Consider the following 25,396-nt stretch of genomic DNA (forward strand, 5'->3'; position numbering starts at 1 on the left):
TAGCCGTTAATTGGCAAACTTTTATTTGATCTATGTGGTTTGTTTTAAAAGCACTTGTTTGCGATACAGACCGAAGAGTTTTTTTTCACAATATACGTCGTACTGCATATGTCAAACATTCATTCCAAAAAGGAGATGCGACTGACATATTTCCGACATGGACCAACAAATCAAACAGAACATTGGCATTTTGAATAACAAACCAAGACAACACAGCCACAGTTTGGCATCATCGGTGAAAAAAACGTAACATAGTCATAAAAAGTTTCAGTCTTTAACAAACGGTGCTTGTTTGTGGCCTTCTCATTGCAGTAAGGCAAATTCCCTCCCAAAAATGATTAGTTTTTGACGATAACATAAAACACTGATGAGAAGATAACCCCCCCCACACACACACACTTGAAACAGAACACAAATAAAGTTGTTCTTATGCACGATGCAAAAAAAAAAAAAAGTGAAGATTAAAGCAGTTTCTTTACGCTACATATTAGGAAAGGCGGGGACACCTAGATATCCTATTTTTTTCTTTTTGGGCAGAAATAAAAAATAATTTATTTACAGTCCCACCTAGGAGTTCGAATAGATTGTACTGTATTTCAATTAACGCTGTCTTTTTGAGCAGAAATGCACTTAAATTAAAGAGCACCTTATCCCCCACGACCTCCAGGGAAAGGGATGAGTAGATGCTTGGAAGCAAATGGCAGCAAAGCTCATTGCAGAAAAGTGTAAATGATTGAATGTTTGGATGTTTAGTCAACAAGGTGGTATTCAACTTGTGTCCTCACAGAACTGAATGCAGACCCGCTCGTGTTGCTGTTTCAGAACCGCACGGCCTCTCTTCCTGTCTCCTTTAAAAAAAAATAAAAAAAAGCTCATAGAAACATGAAACCTGCCACGCGATTACGAAGCAAACAACTTCAATTTTGTTATTTCATGTCAACTGTTCTGTTAAGCGCTTTGCTACAGCTGCAGCTGTTGTGAAAGCACTATATAAATAAAGATGTAATGTAATGTAATTCCATACAGTACGCTTCCCCATACAAAAAGGGATCAAACTTGGCTTTTGGGGGGGAACAAAACAGGAGAGGGGTCCAACCTCGCGGACCTGTGTGTTGTCATACACAGTCATGCCCAGGGTGAGATTCAAGAGATGTGCCCTTCAAGTTGGCGAAAGGGTCCAGAGGCAGGATAAAGGGGTGTCCATTCAGTATGTTGTTCAGGTTATGCAACTGAGTAAGACGGGATGCGCTTTGGTGGCTGGTGGTGCATTTGTGTGTGTGTGTGTGTGTGGGGGCGGGGAGTCTGACATTAACGTCTAATAGAGGAGGATGCGGCGTTCAATGGCCTTGCGGCAGATGGGACACTCGCTCATGCGGTCGCCGCACAGCTGGCAGGTACCATGGCCGCACATGAAGATCATGTTCTTGAGCCGGTCCAGACACACGGGGCACATAGTCTGGGGACGGAACAGAGTGCACATCTTGGTGAAGGAAGCACGCCCACTTGTTACATCTCCGCAGTTTACAGGTTTACCAATAAACTTTGATGAAAAAATCAAGGTAAATAAAAGCGTTCATGTTACCATTTAAAATTTGAATTGACATGACAATGGGAAATGATGTAAATTGTGGCCACAATGTCGATATAATATGCACACCAAAGCCTAATTTGTGGCCACAAAATACTCAGTTACGGCCACAAAATACTAATTTGTAGCAATGAATGGAATGAGTGCACAAAATGCTGATTTGTGGGTAAAATATCATTCCCATGAGCAACTGGGACATTTGGGAATCAAATTGATCGCACCTTCTATATTGTGCCCCCCGCCCCCCCAAAAAAGTGTGGTTGCCATCCGCAAGGTTTTCTTGTTTACATTTAATATAGACAAAGAAGGTGGATTCATGGAGAAAACCGCAACCGATGGGAAAATTGGGAATTATCTCTGAAGTGCAAGTATTCTTGACCAGCCCCTGTGTAGCAAAGCTCAGTCCTGTAGGCTAAAGCAGGGACGGCAAACACCAGGTTGAAAAGCTTCAGTGGGCAAAGCTTGAATACAACCAGCTGGATTTCAGCAGTAAGAGAAGGCATCTAACTACCTTCCAACTATGCCAGACAAATCATGTGAGTGACATGATGTGGCAACCATTGACAGCACAAGCCGCAGGTTGCAGACGATTATACCAATAATAGTGTTAATTTCGGTCATGATGAAGGTGACATTGCGATTCATTTCTCGTCTGAACACTGGCTCACCTGCTCCTTGATGTCCTGCAGCTGCTGCTGGAGCTTCTGAACATCAGCGTTGACATTGGTGTTGTCCTTGTCCCGCTGCAGGGCGGGGATGTTGCCGCTAGCTGTTTGGACACATCCAAACGACACACACAGACACGTTGAGAGCAAACATCTGAGTCTGCATTTATGACTTGCTCTGCCAGCGCCATTGTACTTCAAGCATAAGGAGCGCACTTGCCTGAGCAGGCCTTTAGCCTTGTGTTGTTGTTTAAGAGATATCATTTAGCACGGGCAAATACATTAGGCATATTGAAGTCTGCAGCAACTGTAAAAACACGAGTGGAACACTGCCATAATGGCTCATCTGTGCTCTCAATGTGGAGATAATCAAGAATTCGATATTTAGCCTCACTGGGGAGGTCATGAGATCCAACACATGAGCTCCCTTCATGGTAATTAATAGCAATAAATCTAATAACTTTGGTCGTAGTTTGCAGTGGTGTACGGTACATGAAACGATAAACCAATAAAATGTGATGAAGGTTCTAGCGGTTAGTAACATTGTTGCATATTTTCATTAGCATTAATATCTTATTTAATGATGCCGCTGTTGGCAACCCAAAAGTGACCAGCAACAAAGTCTGCGACTTTTTCCGATGTTATTAGGAGTTCACCCCTCTGTGTCCAGAGTGCAAGTTCTAATGGTGTCAGTTGATTAACTGCTGCCTCATTGCAAGTGTGGGTGCGCAATGAATAGAAACAATAATAATAATACCAACAGGTAAAACTCAACCAGTCTCTGTCCACTCCCTTCAGTGGAGGGAAAACAGGGAATTAGCCCTGAAGTGCAGGTATCCCTGACTTCAAAAACTAGCCTCCCTGTTGTACAAGTAGATTTTGTTTAGCTTTTTGAATTCATACTCAAGCAGTGTCTAATTCCTTTAGTGCAGCGTATATGATTTTTTGTGTGTGTTCAGTTACTTTTAGGAATATTGTGGTATACCAAGAATCGTGATGTGACATTTTCATATCGTTTCATCTCTACGCCAAATACAATCAAAATGTGGTCTCCTCAAATAAGGAGAGTACATCGTCTACTCCCCCAAAAACAATAAAACTAAACGAACAAATAAATAAAACGGCGCCATACATAATACAAGACACCTTTTCTTCCTATGATGATAACTGCAGCCTACAGTATCAGTATGGTAATAGAAAAAAAATTCACAGTGCTCTTGTAATGGATTATTTTGATTAGATTGAGTCTTTGATTGTGCAAGTGTCTAGTCAGTGTGTCTAACAGCATAGTGTGTGTGTGTGTGTGTGTGTGTTGCTAAAAAGAAAAAAAGGGAGGGGGGGCATAGAGGGGCCAGGGCAGCAGTGTTGACATGGGAGAGGGGACTGTGGAGGCATACTTACACCAACTTAGTGCCAGATTGTTGGGCTGGAGAAGATCCTGCGATCCCCCTGCCATAGAGTTAGAGCTCCCTGCTGGGAATAACCAGTCACATAGTTACAGCAGCTAATCGCTAGAAGCTGGCCCAAAGGACCAGCAGAACTACTTACTACAAGCCTCTAACGTGAGGTTCAGAGAGCGATTTGAAGAAGAAGCCAGCAGGAAACAGGAGGGGGAAACAAAGCCTTTTTAAAGTAGTCATATGATTGACTTGCTAGCAGCTCATGCACCTGATTAAGAGCTGGTGTTGCTGGGATCAGAGAGGGGAATCTAATTTTATTGCTGCCCCTTGCATGGGTGTATGCCTGCTAACCCCCTAGCCAACCCCCCCATTCGGAGACATGACGAAACCATCACCAAACAATCAGTGAGCTTGCACTTGTTTCCCTTTTAACGCAACATAAAACAGAATGGGTGAGATGTACAACAGAACCAGATATGTGAACCATAAAACTAATAAAAGGCTTTGTAGCTCAGAGACAAGATTAGAATGTAACCCGATAAACATATTTACACTGTTTGTTAAACCAGAACTCATATTCAATGTCGGTGAGGCTTTATACATAAAAGTATTTCACCTGAGCTCGTATTATGGAAAATACTGGCCTATTTCTATAGAATCTACATTACTTTCTCCATGAGGTAAAATAACATTCATTAAGAGCAGTTTAACACACACAGCAAATCATAAAGATTGATTATTTAAAATTCATGGAAAAAGATGCAACATAAGCGATGCAAACATAAGAGAGGACATGCTTAAAATGAGGCGGCAGCAGAAGGAGGGAAAAAAAGAAGAAAGAAACGTTCAAGGAATTAAAAGGGAACGTGTGGACGATTCACTCACTAATGTCATCATCATCATCATCATCATCCACATCATCATCATCTGCGGCATCATCATCATCCTCCATACCTTTCCCCCCACAACAAAGCACAAAGGGGGTACGGCGCTCCACAACAGCCCGACACTGTACGCACTTCTTCATGAGGCTGGCACAGTCTGGACGGACAAAGAGCAAAACAGTCAACATCTCATTTCTATCATATGTCATGTGGTCGTGTCAACATTTTGACATGCCCAACTTACTCTCACAAGCGCACATGTGGCCGCAGGGCTGGAACAACACAGCCGCCTTTTTGTCGGAGCACACCACGCACTCCTCAATCTGTAAGTGACACACAGATAAATGCCTCTCTCTACATAGATGTCTCCCATAGGCCTCCCAATAAGAAAACAACATCGAGTGGTAATACGATGCAGGGCTCATGTCTGTATATTCCCACCTACGGACTTCTGTCAAATAGAAATTCCCTCACCTGGAATAAAAACCTATGCATGAAAATTTCGATTATGATATTAAATTAACGATCAATTCATAACAACGGAGGTTCCGTGGCTGGTTTCAAAAGTTCGTTGCACGACATCAACTGAGCAACGCTGTCTTGTGTGGTAATTGAGGGGAGGTCAAGTTAGAGACAGCGAGTGAATGGGAAGAAAAGCCACCAGGACTGTTACTATTAAATAGTTTTGTGACGCATCTTGTTATACTGTATTTTGTTCATATACCTGTACTGCAGTGGTTCTTAACCTTATTAGAGGTACCGAACCCAACCAGTTCATATGCACATTCATCAAATCCTTCGTTACTGAAAAATAAAAATCTGATTCAAGAAGTGTTCCTCAGTTTTGCCGGTATGAGACAAGAGTTGCTCAACTAGGCATGACAAATCATCCAGACAGGATGCTGAGTCCCACCACGTTCCGTGATGCATGTGCATCCATGTGGTACATATTCGTCCGACCACTTAGTTTTTTTTTTTTTGCTCAACATAGCATGTATTAAAACTTTAAAAAAAAACACATGATGTACTATCATGACAGTCACACGTTGACAACTGAGCGAACTAAATTTCCAGCAGCACTGATTGGACAAGCAATGTAACGTGATCATCTGCAGCCAGTGATGGCCAAGTGGGCGTGTCATAACTAATTGACATCTTGAGTCGGATGTGTCTTAACCTCCACGGCAGAGGCTGACTGATTCACCGAACCCCTGGGGTTCGATCGAACTCAGGTTAAGAAACACTGCTGAACTGTATGCTGAAATTTTTGTGTTATAGACAGTTTTTGGACCATATATATTTGCATTTCATTACTTGTGTTGTTACACATGTATTTTTTGTGTTTTAAACTCTTGTAAAGTGTCTTTGAGTACAATGAAAAGCGCCTTCAAATTAAATGTATTATTATTAACATACTTGCATGTTCATAAAGGACATGTACCAGAGTCGTTTCTTCCCACAAAATGTAATTCTGTTATAAGGAAATGTTGGACAACGGAAATATGATTCCTTACTAGAAAATACTTACCTGTATTAGTTGATCGCCTCCCAGATCCCACCCCATCAAGAAACTCAAAGACTGCCGACTGCTGTCAGGCTATTGCATAGACAGTCCTGAAAACCTGGACTCACCCATATTTAATACACTTATATTTACATTTTATATTTATATTTATTTATATACTTTTTGTTTTCTACTTTCTCCCTTTCATAATTTTGCTGCTGTAAATTGCTCCATTGTGAGACAAAGTTTTTCTTATCTTATAGGAATATGTCAAGATGTTTTGTATTGCTGGATTTCCAAATAGTGGCACCCACTTGAATAGATGCCATGCCTCAATAACAGGGGTGCCCAAACGTTTTGGACCAAAGATCTACTTTTCGATCAATTAACCTCCCGGGATCTACTTTTACTGCCGCGCGCACACAGGCACACACACGCACACGCACACGCACACACACACACACACACACACACACACACACACACACACACACACACACACACACACACACACACACACACACACACACACACACGCACGCCATGATGAGAACTTTTGCAGCCTGTTAACTATCGTAGCTCACACGTACCGTTTTAAAGTGCTTCCCTGGGCCCTCCTAGATTCCTGTTCTTTGGCCGTGACCTCGGTGAATTGTACACAAAGCAAACTCTGAATGAGAATAATGACGATAAAAGATAGAGCGCAACAGCTCTGATCACAAGCTGCAATTGCAGACTGCTGAGAACCTCCGGTGACGTAATCACGCGCCACCGTAAATTGAAGATTTACCTGCTTTATTTTATTTTTTAAATTTTTTTTTGTGAAAATGAGACTGATAGGATGATTAGGGTGCAGCATACATTAACACAAAAAAAATATTACTAACATGTACAAAGACACACAAATGGTTGGTTTTTTTTTTTCCTCCTCGGATCTACTTGGGACCTGTCTTAGATCTACCGGTAGATCAGGATCGACGTAATGGGCACCCCTGCTCTATAACACATATGCTGTGTGTGTGTGTGTGTGTGTGAGAGAGAGAGAGAGAGAAAGCGAGAGAGAGAGAGCGAGAGAGAGAGCGAGAGAGAGAGAGAGAGTGAGAGAGAGAGAGAGAGAGTGTGTGTGTGTGTGCGCTCTGTCTGCCAGTGGCTACCCACTACCCGCTGCCTCCCTCTTCACGCAAGATGATTGTCACGTTGGCTTTAGCAGTCGAACAACTTGAAAGGAGAAATGTGGTTGGACAGACTAGAGTTTTTCATGTAACATGAACACGGTACGTTCACGTAACTTATATTGTCTCAATTTCAATGTTAAAATCTTGAATGTTCATATCTTGATTTCGATACAACAATGCTATATTGCCAAGCCTTCATTCTTCCCATATTTCCTCAAATAAATACCTCTACCATACTTGGAGACTCCATGCTTCTATTAGTTGCCATTTGAACAAATAAATGTCTCCCCTTAAACAGTTGCATCTATTTTCTTCATCAGGAAAAAAAAATTAAAAACCCAACTCTATGAGGCAAAGATCAAACTGTTTTTACTGTGTGTCCTCAAGTAATAGCTTCTGTTTGAATAGGCATCCTATGCCAACAAACAGACACGTGTACATCGATGTATTACCTATATACATAGTGTGCATACGGGGCTGTTTATTTGGGGCTCGTAGGCATTTTGCCAAAGTTTAATATGTTTTCAGAAAGGCAAAGTTCAAATGCTCTTATTGGATGACATATGATGGTTCCCTACCAGTAATCTCCATGAGATGGGCATGAGTAAAGTGACACATGGTCTTTGTGTGGATTGGAAGTGAAAGAGATCAATAAAATATTGAGTTGTGTTTATGTTTGAGATACCTTGGTGCGTGATTGGACTTGATCTTTGCAGATGAGACACTTCTTGACACGTGGTGAACAGAGGGAACATGTGGCAATGTGTCCGCAAGGCCCGAAGAGAGTGTCTCTCTTCATGTCCGAGCACACCATGCACTCCTCCAAGGACTCCATGTTGCTGTTCAGAGACGGGCTGCGCGTGCCCACTTGGCCGCTGTGAAATCGCACAATGGGAGGAGGGGAGGAGGTGAGATCAGGAAACTAGAGACTACAATGAAAACATCCCAACGATAAAAAGTCTCAGTCTGCTTGTTGTTCACTTTTTCACTTTGCTCAACAAATTAGTTCTTAAAATATGAGGACACACGTTTTCCAAGCAATGTTTTCTGAATATCAATCAAAAGCTTATGTAAACAATTTTGAGTCCAAACATGGTTGACCCAAGGAACCATTTAAAGCAGCTTCAATTTTTATACTTGCAATACTACATTCAAATTTCAATTGTATCTTCATGATTGTCATTTTTAAAGTGATCAGTTATTAATAAATTACAAAAGTATCTTTGTAAAAGTGATTAGGTATTAATGTAGTTTGCGCAATATAAGATTTAAATTACAACATTTAATTACAGTATTTTCAAATTACTGCATTTTCAGGACTGAAAGCCACACTTCTTTCATAGGTTGGCTGGTCCTGCGACATATACTCAGCTGCAACTTGTGTGTGTGTGTGTGTGTGTGTGTGTGAGACTGTGTATATATATATATATTAGAGCTGTCAGTTTAGCGCTTTTTTATTGGCATTAATTTAAATGAATTTTAACGGGATTTAATTTTTTCTCGCGAGATTAACGCGGCACACGTCACAAGCGGATGTTACGTTGCTCTATAAATAAACCAGAAACAAAACAACAAGCGCGCTGCAGAAGTCCACGCCCATGTCTGTTTTGCCAGCCACGGCAGCGCGAGACACCGAAAACGGATACTTAAAGAGTTTATGAATGGAAAGTTTACTTTTAAAAAGTTGCCAGATTGCTCCACTGACAAGACCAAAGTTACCTGTATCATACAGGTATACGGTGTATGCCACTGACGCGATTGTTACTTGTTTTGGAACTATTTTGTGTGGAAGGTTACAGTCTTCCGTGTCCATATAAATAGAGTGGGTGGAGCTTCTCTGTGTTCGTCTGACAGTGACGTGTAGTTCAGCGGTGCAGTGGTAGCGACCTAGCAAAAATAAAACGTCTTCAGTGTTGTCATCGAACCAAGTGTAGTCATCCGAAATGATGTCTACACAAAACCGTAGAGAGACTTGCGCGCAAGAAGGACCAAAAGAATCAACATAGCCTGACTGCTGTGTTCATAGCAAACTTGAGAAAAACGAAGTATGCAACCATGGTTTAAATGCACTATAGGCTGAGTACTAGTTTCCCTTAGATATGCACTTTATCATGTTATATTGCTCTGTTTTGAGTCCATAAAAAGAGCTGTTCATGCAGCTGTTGTGTGACAAAATATTTTTTTCACTGTTGTTGATGGACAGTAATATTGTGTGAGAGATTATGTGTGAATAACTGCTCCAAGTGAAAAATGTTCATGTAAAATTGAAAATCGAAATTGTTTTCAGTACATATTTGCATTTTGCACATAGAAAACTTTAAAGAGCATTAAAATGGGGGAAAAATAGGACAAAAAATATAAAGGGAAATTCAGAAACGATAAAAAATGCGTGAGTAATCACGATTAATTCTTTAGTTCATTTGAGTTAATTATGACAGTTGCATTTTTAATTTGATTAAATATTTTAATCGTTTGACAACTCTAAAATATACATGTATATATACAGTATATATATTTTTTTGAGCTGTCAGTTTAGCGCGTTTTTATTGGCATTAATTTAAATAAATTTTAACGGGATTAAATTTTTTCCTCGCGAGATTAACGCGGCACACCTCGCAGCGAATGTTACCTTGCTCTATAAATAAACCAAAAACAAAACAACAAGCGCGCTGCATAGGTCCACGCACGTTTGTTTTGCCAGCCACGGCAGCGCGAGACACCGAAAACGGATACTTAAAGTGTTTATGAATGGAAAGTTTACTTTTAAAAAGTTGCCAGATTGCTCCACTGACAAGACCAAAATTACCTGTATGTTTTGCGGTCGTAAACTGAGCTATCATCATAGCACGTCGAGTCTGAAATACCACTTAATGGCCAAGCAAACAGCTGATGTGAGTACTCCGCCACCTCGTCTCAGACAAACAGCTATGGGTCATTTCAAAGTGAAGAAAATGGATAACACGACGAAGAACAAATTTGCTGAAGCCATAGCTAAATGTATGGCTACTGCAGGCAAGCCTGTCAACATTGTCCACAGCTCAACTCAAGCTGAAATTATTCGCATTGCATCTAACGACTCCACTACGGATTGCCAGCGAGAGCCTCCATTACAAGCTGTGTATAGAGATTGTACGTAGTGGAGAAGGCTAAGGTATACCAAGCGGGAGAAGACACTGTTTCGGGAGAGAAATAAGAGACGAGGTTGATGAGCCTCTGGTGAATAAAGAGCAGGCAGCATGTCGAATACGATGTATGCCACTGACGCGATTGTTACTTGTTTGGAACTATTTTGTGTGGAAGGTTACAGTGTTCCGTGTCCATATAAATAAAGCGGGTGGAGCTTCTCTGTGTTCGTCTGACAGTGACGGTGTGCTGAGGCGGTGACATGCCAATGAAAGTTCAGCGGTGCAGTGGTAGCAACCTAGCGAAAATAAAACGTCTCCAGTGTTGTCATCGAACCAAGTGTAGTCATCCGAAATGATGTCTACACAAAACCGTAGAGAGACTTGGGCGCAAGAAGGACTAAGATGTGCACTTTATAATGTTACATTGCTCTGTTTTGATTCCATAAAAAGAGCTGTTAAAGCAGCTGTTGTGTGACAAAATATTTTTTTCACTGTTGTTGATGGACAGTAATATTGTGTGAGAGTTTATGTGTGAATAACTGCTCCAAGTGAAAAATGTTCATGTAAAATTGAAAATCGAAATTGTTATTTCAGTAAATATTTGCATTTTGCACATAGAAAACTGATTCATGATTCCATGTTGATGAGAACATTAAAATGGGGAAAAATAGGACAAAAAATATAAAAGGAAATTCACAAACGATAAAAAATGCGTGAGTAATCATGATTAATTTTTAGTGAATTTGAGTTAATTATGACAGTTGCATTTTTAATTAGATTAAATATTTTAATCATTTAACAACTCTAATACACACACACGCGCACACACACACGCACGCACGCACGCACACGCACACACACACACGCGCACACACACACACACACACACACACACTGTATATATTTACTAAAATTAGGAGCTCCGACCAGTACCCAAAATCCCCCGTCCCAAGTGTGTGGACTTTCTGTGCATTATCGCCACCTTCTTTCCATCGGCGGCAATGCATCAAAAGTATAGGCGAACCGCCAAAGGGAACTCAAAGAAAAGATGACAAACAAATAGAACACAAAGAAGAGATCATCATCATCATGCCGACTAATGTGTGACGAGTGTAAGTGTCATCGCTAGCGTGTGGCCTCGACATTTCCAGCAGCAAAATGCGGTGTCGTGTAGTTGACTTCGGTGAGTGATCGATGAAAGATGGTCAATCTGCTACGCAAGCACACGCAGATCATGCAGGGGCCGCTGCGTGACCCGTTTCTTTGCGAATATCTCATAGGATATCGTGGAAACCCGCGGCTAATAATACGAAGCGGCCGGTATAAGTACACATTGTTTTTTATGGGGAAATTCAGTTGTGGGGGCCTTTTAATGAGATGCGGTCTATTGTCTGGAAATTACACTAATACATAGTAAATTGCGTTGACTGCAATTTTTTAACGATAACTAATCATTAAACGATTAGACTTTTTCCCCATTGTAAAACCTATTCACAGGCATTAATCTAACCATTTAAAAGATACTTTTCATCATTGCAGCCTTTAAAATTACTAACCAATTAATAAAACATTCATTTTAAAAGATGACACTGTTATCAATAGTATTTTAAACTATATTGATATTACACATTCCATCATATGTTGTTCCCAAAAGGGGGATTCCATTTCACTTCAATATTGCAGTCAAAATTATTGGGATTAATGTGACGACGCCAACCATTCTTCAATTTGCTTGAATCCTACGAGAACAAAGTCACAAAAGACTTGGCGAATGAGACCCACTGATACAGTGTTGGGTGGTGCGCTAGTTGGCTCATGGGTCAGTTACCTGCTCTTCTCTTTATGGCATTTGGCCAGCGCCTTGCAGAGGCTGGGATCAGGGCACAGGTCCAGAGGGGACTGGCCCTTCTTGTTACGAATGGTCAGGTCGGCTCCATTGGCGGCCAGGAAACAGGCAATGGATGCCGCGCTCTTCTTCTCCGCCCCCTGGGTGCCTAAGCCCATGATTAACTGCAGAGAGACAGACAGACAAACAAACGGGCGGTGAGCCATTGTAGACAGAACCAGATGATCCATGTCAGAGTGCTGTCAGATCAACAGCAATTATCCACTCAGAAACATGTTTTAAGAAGCCTTGCTGGCACAGGTCGCCACATCGAAAATCTCATGATCTCAACATCCCCTCTTCAGTCAGTGTGGCAGTCGTCAGCATGAAGCCAATGAAGCAAATTCAATTCTCATCTCGAGAAAGGGAGCACCACGTGACAGCGACCAGAGTGCAGGCACCTTGATTCGGCCCCCGTCGTCTTTGACCAAGGGTACTGAGAAGGAGCGTGAGGCGTCACAGAAGAGGAAAAGAAGTAAAACGGGATATACACTATGTGCATACCGAGACCGTTAAAATTGGAGACACTCCATGTGTGCTCTTATTGTGTGTGGCGTACTCAAGATGACCAACATGGCACGCGCTTCCATTTCCTCTTCCATGTTATTAACACACTTTCCCCATCCCTTCCGATCTTTTTCAGAGGCATTACAAACACCACAAAGATAGATGTAAAAAATTACTCACATTTTATTTTTGGAGCTGTCAAACGATTAAAATATTTAATCTAATTAAAAATTAACTCAAATTCACTAAAAATTAATCGTGATTACTCACGCATTTTTTATCGTTTCTGAATTTCCTTTTATATTTTTTGTCCTATTTTTTCCCATTTTAATGCTCTCATCAACATGGAATCATGAATCAGTTTTCTATGTGCAAAATGCAAATATTTACTGAAATAACAATTTCGATTTTCAATTTTACATGAACATTTTTCACTTGGAGCAGTTATTCACACATAATCTCTCACACAATATTACTGTCCATCAACAACAGTGAAAAAATATTTTGTCACATAACAGCTGCTTTAACAGCTCTTTTTATGGAATCAAAACAGAGCAATATAACATTATAAAGTGCACATTTAAGGTAAACTAGTACTCAGCCTATAGTGGATTTAAGCCATGGTTGCATACTTCGTTTTTCTCAAGTTTGCTATGAACACAGCAGTCAGGCTATGTTGATTCTTTTGGTCCTTCTTGCGCGCAAGTCTCTCTACGGTTTTGTGTAGACATCATTTCGGATGACTACACTTGGTTCGATGACAACACTGAAGACAGAGAAGCTCCACCCGCTCTATTTATATGGACACGGAAGACTGTAACCTTCCACACAAAATAGTTCCAAACAAGTAACAATCGCGTCAGTGGCATACACCGTATACCTGTATGATACAGGTAACTTTGGTCTTGTCAGTGGAGCAATCTGGCAACTTTTTAAAAGTAAACTTTCCATTCATAAACTCTTTAAGTATCCGTTTTCGGTGTCTCGCGCTGCCGTGGCTGGCAAAACAAACGTGCGTGGACCTATGCAGCGCGCTTGTTGTTTTGTTTTTGGTTTATTTATAGAGCAACTTAACATCCGCTGTGACGTGTGCTGCGTTAATCTCGCGAGAAAAAATTTAATCCCGTTAAAATTCATTTAAATTAATGCCAATAAAAACGCGCTAAACTGACAGCTCTACTTATTTTGTATAACACTGAATTTTAAATCATTTATTCATACAACATATAAAAGTGGCATTTCGTGTAAAATGGCAATAGGCCATTAATCAATAGATTTTAAGTTTACAAACTAGTATCCTGTCACCCTCCAATAATAATTTTTTTGTCTTTGTAAAGTTCTAGTTGTAAGTAGTCCTCACGACCTTTTTTAGGTGGAACTATACCTGTAACCGGGGCATATGACAGTTTATTCAAAATATATTGCTTTCAATTGGATCTTTGAAAGACCAAGAAATCATTGCCTGTATTTGAGCATGTTGACAAAAAGGATCGAGGAAAACCACTTTTAGGTTCATCTCAGCAAATTAGAATGTCAAAAAGTCTATTTATTTCAGTAGTTCAATTCAAAAAGTTATACTCATATAGTGAATCTATAAACATGGGAAAATAATTTTCAGGTCAATCCGTACCTACTTTACACATTAAAAATCATTTTGACTGTTTTATACAGGATTAAAATTTCTCAAGATGGTGAATCTGGAGTTTTATTGGCTATTAATGTGTATTAAGCAAATGATCCAAAATAAAATCACAAAAAAGTGTATTGAGCGAAAGACCAAATCGTTCCTAAGATTTGAATTTATCGAGGCGAACCTGTAATTAAAAAAAATTAAACAAAAAAACACATGACTCTATACCGTGTTCTTGGAGGGCTCCCAAGGCTCCACTTTGCTGACGTCCTGCATATCCTGGAGTTGCCGCAACTGGGACAGCGTGTGGTGTCGCAGTGCCTCGTGGAGCGGCGTGTCCCCGTCCTTGTCCTGCACATCGAGCTTGGCCTCGGCTCGCACCAGCAGCTTCCGCGCAAGCGTGTCGAAGAACAAACGATACATCGTAAATGCCATAAAGGGGGTTTACACATTGCGCCTGGCACAGTACTGCACATTACTTCTAAATGTCCCTTTTTTATTGAATCCACAAGATGGCAGTGTTGTAAATTGAATGCAAGAAGATATACTGTATACAGTATGTTCTGGCATAGCATTACTGTCGTGTGACTTACTGCATTCGCTATAACACATGAGGAATGAGGAAGAACAAGTGTGCAGTCTTACTCTGACAATCTGGGTGTGCTGACGCTCTACAGCCAGGTGTAAGGCTGTCTGCTGGTTTACGTTCTGGATGTCCAAGCTGGCGTTGCCCTGAGAACCACACAAGAAAAATAACAAGGAACGACACAAATGGATGAATAAATTCCCATGAATATGCAACATATAAATAACAGATATCCATAAATTAGAGATGAAAGTGGACTTTCCTGAAAATCCCGGGAAAAAAAATTGTTGGAGATTAATTTGATAAGAAACTTATATATAGATATATATATCTGGGATAGCAACACAGATTTTGTTTTTCAGCTGAAATGTTATAACGATTGACTTGGGGTGGGGCCAGGGGGGCGCAGCCCCCCTGAAGCTGAGAGGTTTGCAGTGAAATGAAAGTACAATTTAATGCAAAAAAGGACAGAAAAATGAAATTATGGAATAACAATGGCAAATTTAATATAACTAACTCACTTTTTTTCTCCAAAGTTTTCTCACTGTCTTCAGTCACTATTTACACACCAGAGTACACTATTTACACACTATTTACAAGTCAGTTTATCAGTTTTAATTCAACAACTTCCTTCTTTTGGCAGCCAGCTGTGTCAATCTTTGAACAGCTTTCCTCTTCAGTTCCTGTTGGTGAGATTTTCATGCTGCCATGTCCTTGTCTTTCAAGCAATCTCTGGCCTTGACACTTAAGACAGCTGCAGATGCAGCCAGTGAATGCTTCTCCACACGTTTCTTCTTGTCAGCTGCAGCTTTGGCCCAGTCTTCTTTCTGCATCTTGGCAGCCCCTCTCATATTCACACACAGATTTCTGTCAACTGGTGTGTGCAGAACATCCCTTTTCGTGAAGTGTTGCAGGGCAGTTGTACTTCTTGCCTTCAATCCATATTTAACTGACTGGATGGCATTGAAGGTTTTGGTGTCAATTCTTGTGCTCTTGCAATCCACAATATCCCCCATCAAATTGAATGAGCCTTCCACCATTGGACCATGGAAGCATGTCAGCACAGTCAGGACCATCTTGGAGAGAGCAGGATACTTGTTGGACCCCTTGACTGCAGTCCACCACTTGTCAATGGACATCAAGTTTGGACCAGGTAAGGAGCTGTCCACTTGATACCTGTGAACCTCCAAGGAGATCTGTGATGCTTCTTCCTCTGTCAGGAAACTCTTGCAAGCATTCCTCAGGGTTTTCAGGTACCTGGTAGTTCGATGGTGACCCCTGGCACATGGATCCACAGCCGAAACTGATCTCAGGAAGAGGTTATCCAGAGGAAGTCTTTTTTGTAGATGTTGCGCACACTTGATGTACGCATCAGATGCATTGTCCAGAAAGTTCTTGACAGTTGCAGAGTCTCTCTCCTTTTGCAGCATTTCTTCTGCTGCAAGGCCAAGAAACACGTCTTTGAGATCTAACAATGGCTCCTCGCCTTTATCAATCTTGATGGTCTCCACTTGTTCGGATGACAATTTTGCCAGAAATTCAGGCTTCATGAAGCACGCAAGAAAGCTTTTCATGAGTTCTTCTTGTTTGTCATGAAGGATGTGTATTTGGGGGGGCTTACTCTGGAATAGAAGAACATAGTCTTTCAGGAGTCTGAGTACGGCCAGGTAGAAGGAACTGATCAAATCAGTCATTTTGGACTTGACAATGATCTTTTCCACTATCCTCTTTCGTACTTCGACCATCTTGTGTCATATTCTTGTTTGACATTGTCTCCCAAATTTCCTTCACTCTTTCTTTGCCATCTGAAGAGACCCCACGTTCACTCAAAATCTGCATGATAGGACTCTTGTACAAGGCACCATCTTCAAGGCACATGAACCCATAGTACATGACCCTAAATGCATCCATCATGACCATGTTTGGGGCAGTCACATCATAACAGGAGAGCCATTTGTGAGAGAGAAACCTCAAGGGAGTGGTGAAGGGAATTGACATAATTTCACAAATCTCTATCAAGAGTAGTTTCAGATCGGCAGACCATTTGATGTCGTTGTGAAGATCTGTTGCTAAACTCTCAACCCAGCCATCGAATGGTTCACAAAACCTCTGACAAGGATTATGGACATGATGGCAGGAATCTCCATTGATGTCCAGAAGCTGAGGAGCCTTTTCCTTCCTAATCTTCACTTCCAATCCATTCTTGGCACCTCTCATCACAGAACAAGAACCCGAGAGCAAGGAAACAAAGTTTTCCCAAGGTATATTGTTGTCATCGAAGATCTTCTCAATGGCAGAAAACACACTGATCATGTCCACTTTATAGAGCTCAACTGACTGCAGGTGCTCAACCACAATACCACCCTGTTTCATGGATAGATAACTGACCAGAATGGCCAATATCCTCTTGTCAGCATTGCTGGTGCTTTCATCAACATTAAGAGAAAATGGCCCACTACGCATGTTCTGAATTGTCTCATCTGTAAAGGTTTTTCCCAGTCCATGTGTCATTTTGTAGGATGCTGTTTTCCTTACAAGTTTCACATTACTGAGCGCTCTTGGGTCTTTCGCTAGCTCCTTTGCAGTATGGATAATAACAGGCGGCAATGACAAGGGAAGGCTATGCTCAGCAAGAACTCCAAGAACCAGTGCCTGAAAAAATTTAACTCCATTAAAGAAATGTCTTTGCAACAGAATTCATTCACGCATATTATTGAACATTCAGAATTTAAATCAATCATTATATATTCATTGATATATTAGAAATTGGAAAATGAAACACAATATGCAGTAAGATTTTTAGAAAAGATTTAAAAAATTGCATTCGTTGAACTGATCCTCTTTCATATATGTGTATATTTATTTACATACTTCATTTATTGCTGGTAGTATTAAACATTTAATTTACACTGAACCGATTAAAATATTAAAGAGTGATATATAGACAGGGTTGATGACAAGAATTAATCACAATAAATGAAATAAATGTTGAGTAAGATATTAGTTTGTGACAAAAATACAGAGGGGGATTTGTTAATATTTTTACAGTGAGTTATGAAGCAAGACCATAACCATATGCAACTAGAAATCGCCAAGATTTTCTACACAAATTAGAAGTTAGTGCAGGCAGGCAACAAATTGGAAAGCATCTACACATGATACAGTCAACTTGAAAAACACAGTCAAAATACTACATTCAAATATTACAATCATACTCACTTTGTGTTCCTGAAACATGCAGTTAATCATTTTGATGATATCATGCATTCAAATGCAGGAAAAACATCAACATTTTAGCAACATTCCTTAGCTCTCAGATAATACAATTTATTATGCATTAACCGTGCTTTATTATCCAAGGCAAAACGTGAATTATCAATATGAATATAAAACGCAAATAAAAACAAAGAAATGTTATCATGCTGTTGCTACAAATGCATACCAAATAAAATTGCAAATATCATCCTCGTATATTTGAATAAAAAAGTACATACCTCGGAGTGTACCTGTCTATCGGCAAGGGGCGTCAGTGGAGAAAATTCATTGCTTGGTTCAGCCAAAGTACCCCAGTGCGTAACGTCTTTCGTTGTATCCGCTGACGAAGTTTGTTTGGAAAATGCCGATCCCAAATAATAATTGCTCCGTCGAATGGCGATTTTGTCGGCATGTTTTTTAACTTTTGTTGCATGATCTGTCAGTGCCATGCATCCACGGGAGCCATAGTTAATTAAGTCACTACAATACACACAAACTTTGCCCGCTACGTCTGGTTTCTTCAAAAATTGTCCAAGAGCTTCTGTAACTTAGTCGAACTTGGAACCAATTTTAACCTTTACAGTGACTTTTCTCTCAAGCCAGCCCCATCGGAATTTATTCTTGACATTTGAGTCAATTTCTAGGATTGAAGACTCCTGATCTTTCGTCAAAAATCTCATAATTCCGCTCAAAACGATCCCAGAACAATGAATTTGCGAGACGAACAGGTCCCCATGAATCAGGTAAAAAAAAATGTTACATGGAATTTGATTGGTCCAAGCGCTTGCAGTTAACTAATCGCTGGGCCGTATACAATCGAGCTAAGACCTCCGCAACAAATAATGCTTCCAGTGATCTGATTAGTTGAAGCTTTCATACACGTCCAATCGCAGGGCTGTTTACAATCGGAAGATGGAAAGACTGATCGGGAGAGCTCGTGAAGACTCGACGATAAGGTACCTGACCCCCCCTAAAATTTTCTCAACGGATTTAGACAATTCACAAAAATAATCAATTTAAGAAATAAAACGGTGGAAAATTGCCATCCCTGATATATACATATATATATGTATATATACATTTCTCGTCTCACCCCCCCTCGGGTGGTGTCCGTCCCTCATTCAGCTCGGGTCCTCTACCAGAGGCCAGGAAGCTTGAGGGTTCTGCGCAGTATCCTTCCTGTTCCCAGCACTGCACATTTCTGGACTGAGATGTCCGATGTTGTTCCCGGGATCTGTTGCAACCACTCATCTAGTTTGGGGGTCACTGCCCCGAGTGCTCCGACCACCACAAGCACGACTGTCACCTTTACATTCCAGGCTTTCTCCAGCTCATCTCTGAGCCCTTGGTATTTCTCGAGTTTCTCGTGTTCCTTCTTTCTGATGTTTCCATCACTTGGGACCGCTACATCCACTACAACGGCTTTCCTCTTCCCTTTATCTATGATCACGATATCTGGTTGGTTCGCCATTACCATCTTGTCAGTCTGGATCTGGAAGTCCCACAGGATCTTCGCTCTGTCATTCTCCACCACCTTCGGAGGTGTTTCCCATTTTGACCTTGGGGTTTCCAGTCCATACTCCGCACAGATGTTTCGGTAGACTATGCCAGCTACCTGGTTATGGCGTTCCATGTAGGCTTTCCCTGCCAGCATCTTACACCCTGCAGTTATGTGTTGGATCGTCTCAGGTGCCTCTTTGCACAACCTACACCTTGGGTCTTGTCTGGTGTGGTATATCTGGGCCTCAATGGCTCTGGTGCTCAGGGCCTGCTCCTGAGCAGCCAGGATGAGTGCCTCTGTGCTGTCCTTCAGGCCAGCCCTCTCTAGCCACTGATAGGACTTCTTGAGATCGGCCACTTCAGTTATGGTGCGGTGGTACATCCCGTGTAGGGGCTTGTCCTCCCATGATGGTCCCTCTTCCAGCGCCTCATCTTCTGTTCCCCATTGTCTGAGACATTCTCTGAGTACGTCATCCGTTGGAGCCTTCTCCTTGATGTATTCATGGAGCTTGGATGTTTCATCCTGGACAGTGGCTCTCACACTCACTAGTCCCCGGCCTCCTTCCTTTCGGCTTGCGTACAGTCTCAGGGTGCTGGATTTGGGATGGAACCCTCCATGCATGGTTAGGAGCTTTCGGGTCTTAACGTCCGTGGTCTGAATCTCTTCCTTTGGCCACCTTATTATTCCTGCAGGGTATCTGATCACTGGCAGGGCATAGCTGTTTATTGCCCGCCGGGTCTTATTCTTGCCATTGAGCTGGCTTCTTAGGACTTGCCTCACTCGCTGGAGGTATTTGGCCGTAGCCGCTTTCCTTGTTGCCAGTTCGAGGTTGCCATTGGCTTGTGGTATACCGAGGTACTTGTAGCTGTCCTCAATGTCTGCTATTGTTCCTTCAGGGAGTGAGACCCCTTCAGTGCGGACTACCTTTCCTCTCTTAGTCACCATCCGACTACATTTCTCAAGCCCGAATGACATCCCGATGTCGCTGCTGTAGATCCTGGTTGTGTGGATCAGGGAGTCTATGTCCCTTTCGCTCTTAGCATACAGCTTTATGTCATCCATGTAGAGGAGGTGACTGATTGTAGCTCCATTTCTGAGGCGGTATCCATAGCCTGTTTTGGTGATTATTTGGCTTAGGGGGTTCAGTCCTATGCAGAACAGCAGTGGGGAGAGTGCATCACCTTGGTATATGCCACATTTGATGGACACTTGAAGCCAATGGCAAGCCACTTACCCAAGTGTGGTTTTCCACATCCTCATCGAGTTATCAAACGAAGGTTCTTAGGGTCCTGTTCACCTTATACAACTCCAAGCATTCAGTGATCCATGTATGTGGCATCGAGCCATAGGCTTTCTTGTAATCAATCCAGGCTGTGCACAGGTTGGTATGTCGGGACCTGCAGTCTGGTGCGACTGTTCTGTCAACCAGGAGTTGATGTTTGGCTCCTCTGGTATCTGTTGTTGGCTCACCAAACATCAGCATAAGAAGAACACCCTTCTGTGCTTCGCTCATGTATTGATCCATGTGTCCACTTATCTTAGCCGCAGTGATGCCTGACATGAGCTTCCATGTTGTGGAGAGACAGGTTATTGGCCGATAGTTGGATGGGACTGCACCCTTTGAGGGATCCTTCATGATCAGGATCGTTCGCCCTTCGGTTAGCCATCCTGGGTGAGTCCCATCCCTCAGCAGCTGGTTCATTTGTGCTGCTAGGCGCTCATGTGAGTTTCTTTAGCCAGTAGGTGTGGACCATGTCCGGGCCTGGTGCTGTCCAGTTCTTCATATCTGAGACTCTTTCCTGTATGTCTGCCACTGTTATGGTAACTGGGTTCTGTCCCACAGGATCTTCGCTCTGTCATTCTCCACCACCTTCGGAGGTGTTTCCCATTTTGACCTTGGGGTTTCCAGTCCATACTCCGCACAGATGTTTCGGTAGACTATGCCAGCTACCTGGTTATGGCGTTCCATGTAGGCTTTCCCTGCCAGCATCTTACACCCTGCAGTTATGTGTTGGATCGTCTCAGGTGCCTCTTTGCACAACCTACACCTTGGGTCTTGTCTGGTGTGGTATATCTGGGCCTCAATGGCTCTGGTGCTCAGGGCCTGCTCCTGAGCAGCCAGGATGAGTGCCTCTGTGCTGTCCTTCAGGCCAGCCCTCTCTAGCCACTGATAGGACTTCTTGAGATCGGCCACTTCAGTTATGGTGCGGTGGTACATCCCGTGTAGGGGCTTGTCCTCCCATGATGGTCCCTCTTCCAGCGCCTCATCTTCTGTTCCCCATTGTCTGAGACATTCTCTGAGTACGTCATCCGTTGGAGCCTTCTCCTTGATGTATTCATGGAGCTTGGATGTTTCATCCTGGACAGTGGCTCTCACACTCACTAGTCCCCGGCCTCCTTCCTTTCGGCTTGCGTACAGTCTCAGGGTGCTGGATTTGGGATGGAACCCTCCATGCATGGTTAGGAGCTTTCGGGTCTTAACGTCCGTGGTCTGAATCTCTTCCTTTGGCCACCTTATTATTCCTGCAGGGTATCTGATCACTGGCAGGGCATAGCTGTTTATTGCCCGCCGGGTCTTATTCTTGCCATTGAGCTGGCTTCTTAGGACTTGCCTCACTCGCTGGAGGTATTTGGCCGTAGCCGCTTTCCTTGTTGCCAGTTCGAGGTTGCCATTGGCTTGTGGTATACCGAGGTACTTGTAGCTGTCCTCAATGTCTGCTATTGTTCCTTCAGGGAGTGAGACCCCTTCAGTGCGGACTACCTTTCCTCTCTTAGTCACCATCCGACTACATTTCTCAAGCCCGAATGACATCCCGATGTCGCTGCTGTAGATCCTGGTTGTGTGGATCAGGGAGTCTATGTCCCTTTCGCTCTTAGCATACAGCTTTATGTCATCCATGTAGAGGAGGTGACTGATTGTAGCTCCATTTCTGAGGCGGTATCCATAGCCTGTTTTGGTGATTATTTGGCTTAGGGGGTTCAGTCCTATGCAGAACAGCAGTGGGGAGAGTGCATCACCTTGGTATATGCCACATTTGATGGACACTTGAAGCCAATGGCAAGCCACTTACCCAAGTGTGGTTTTCCACATCCTCATCGAGTTATCAAACGAAGGTTCTTAGGGTCCTGTTCACCTTATACAACTCCAAGCATTCAGTGATCCATGTATGTGGCATCGAGCCATAGGCTTTCTTGTAATCAATCCAGGCTGTGCACAGGTTGGTATGTCGGGACCTGCAGTCTGGTGCGACTGTTCTGTCAACCAGGAGTTGATGTTTGGCTCCTCTGGTATCTGTTGATGGCTCACCAAACATCAGCATAAGAAGAACACCCTTCTGTGCTTCGCTCATGTATTGATCCATGTGTCCACTTATCTTAGCCGCAGTGATGCCTGACATGAGCTTCCATGTTGTGGAGAGACAGGTTATTGGCCGATAGTTGGATGGGACTGCACCCTTTGAGGGATCCTTCATGATCAGGATCGTTCGCCCTTCGGTTAGCCATCCTGGGTGAGTCCCATCCCTCAGCAGCTGGTTCATTTGTGCTGCTAGGCGCTCATGTGAGTTTCTTTAGCCAGTAGGTGTGGACCATGTCCGGGCCTGGTGCTGTCCAGTTCTTCATATCTGAGACTCTTTCCTGTATGTCTGCCACTGTTATGGTAACTGGGTTCTGTTCAGGGAGGTTGCTGTGCTCCTCTCTCAGGGTCACCAGCCATTGTGCACTGCTGTTATGTGCAACCTCCTTCTCCCATATGCCTTCCAGTACCTTTCAGTTTCCAGTCTTGGTGGGTCAGCTCTGTTGTTAGGACCCTGCCACTGAGCGTACACTTTCGCAGGTTGTGTTGCGAACAGCCTGTTTATTCGTCTGGCCTCATTCTCTTTCGTGTACCGCTTTAGGCGGCTGGACAAGGCTTGGAGCCTTTGTTTGGCAGTTTCGAGTGCTTCAGGTATGGTCATCTGGATGTACCTCTCGGGTCTCGGCCTTTTCATCACACCTCTCTGGGCCTCCGTCAATTGACTCACATCTTTCCGAGCCGCCTTGATCTTAGCCTCCAACCGTCTTTTCCATGGTGGGTAACGTATCTCATGGCTTCCATGGTTGCTCTTAAAGCCAAGCATCTCAAGGATCACTGATGCTGAAGCGTATATCAGCTCATTGGTTTCCGTGATCGTTACGGTCGGGATCGCCCTCAGTGCTGCATTCACACTTTCCATGAGACTTTCAGGTGGTACTTCACATAGCTGTTGTAATCGGTTTCTAGGTTGCCCAGCTTTCATTCTCGCCATGATCTTAGCTTTCAGGTCAGTTGCTGCCTCGCTCAGCATTTCATTCATTGGGGCTGGCCTCCCGATGTCATCATCTGCATTCATTGGGGCTTGCCTCCCAATCTCTGGTATGACCTCCTCCTCTGATCTGGCAGCCTGGGGCCCTTCACCATGGAACCTGCGTACCTCATCAATCTCAAGTTGTGACAGCAGTTGCCGTTTGTGGATGTTGGAACACTGAGTTACTAGTTGTTTCGTGGTCAACCGTGACTGTGGGTTTCGAAGTAACCATTTAGCCCACATTCTCTGCATGTAACCCCTCTGATTATGGTTGCTTGAGTAGTAGCATTCCAACAGAGCCATGTTATCGCATCTCGCCCATCTCCGCTTTGTTCCAGTCGCCCATTTTTCATCAAGGTGCTCTGGTTCCCCAGCACCTGACGCAGACCTTGTTTGGCCGGGCGACGTCTGAGCCGGCATGTCATTCATTTTATTGTCTCTCATCATTGTATGAGGTAGGCATTAGCGTGAAGGATCTTGCCCAAGGACCCACACTGGATGGTGTTATGTGCTCATTTTTTGCCCCAAGCGGGATTCGAACCACTGTCTCCCGTATGCCAAAACCGATACCTTACCAACTGAGCTATCCAGCTGCCTGGAGATTCAGTTATTTTTATATATATATATATATATATATATATAAATAACTGACTTACCAGGTGTGTCAATCTTTCTAATGTAGTTGGAAAAAACATCTCAGTTCAAGTCCTTTTCCTCAAGCTATGACCACTTGAACGTGTTCCTAACACTTGCGTCTATTGCACGTAATTCAGCTTGCCTGTCTAGATATTTGAACATTGCGGTGGGACCGTACCTGGCCGATCACACATGAATTAGTTTACACAAAACACTGGCTGAACCGGTTGCCAGCCAATCACAGGGCACACAGAGACGAACAACCATCCGCGCTCACACTCACACCTCGGGACAATTTAGTGTGTTCAATCGGCCTGCCATGCATGTTTTTGGAATGTGGGAGGAAACCAGAGTACCCGGAGAAAACCCAAGCAGGCACGGGGAGAACATGCAAACTCCACACAGGAAGGCCGGAGCCAGGATCGAACCCACGGCCTCTGCACTGTGAGGCCGATGCGCCAACCACTGGAACACCGAGCCGCCCAACTATAAACACGCAAAAAATAAATTTTTGATTGATGAAAAATAGCCAAAACACTCATGCTCCATGCACCATAACAGAACCTTCTGTTTCTTTAACCTTGTCTGTCACAAGAAGGGCAAACGGGCTAGGTGTAAAAATAAATAGAACTAAATAAAGAAATAACACAATGTGTGCTTGTTACTCCCAAAATTGCAAACTGCTCAGCTGAGAAGATGTGCTAATGATTGTGATCAGTTTGCTAATTAA

The 25,396-nt window shown here is 42.8% G+C and overlaps 1 protein-coding gene across 8 annotated transcripts in view; it reads right to left on the minus strand.

The window, feature by feature from the left end:
• Positions 1-25,396, minus strand: part of mib1 (MIB E3 ubiquitin protein ligase 1) — an 89,470-nt gene continuing 64,074 nt past the window's right edge. For 2 of the 8 annotated variants that reach the window (XM_086130150.1, XM_086130152.1), the window contains 9 exons: positions 15,009-15,095; positions 14,592-14,750; positions 12,170-12,351; positions 7,902-8,091; positions 4,782-4,860; positions 4,539-4,694; positions 3,655-3,726; positions 2,257-2,357; positions 1-1,456 (listed from right to left, as the gene is read on the minus strand). In XM_086130150.1, coding sequence (XP_085986276.1) covers positions 1,316-1,456; positions 2,257-2,357; positions 3,655-3,726; positions 4,539-4,694; positions 4,782-4,860; positions 7,902-8,091; positions 12,170-12,351; positions 14,592-14,750; positions 15,009-15,095 — 1,167 coding nt within the window. In that variant the 3' untranslated portion in view covers positions 1-1,315. The other 6 variants (XM_086130154.1, XM_086130153.1, XM_086130151.1 and 3 more) reach the window with 6 other exon arrangements.

Source organism: Hippocampus guttulatus, chromosome 14, assembly GCF_054856545.1.
Source record: "Hippocampus guttulatus isolate MCC_2025c chromosome 14, RoL_Hgut_1.0, whole genome shotgun sequence".
Classification (NCBI taxonomy): Eukaryota; Metazoa; Chordata; class Actinopteri; order Syngnathiformes; family Syngnathidae; genus Hippocampus; species Hippocampus guttulatus.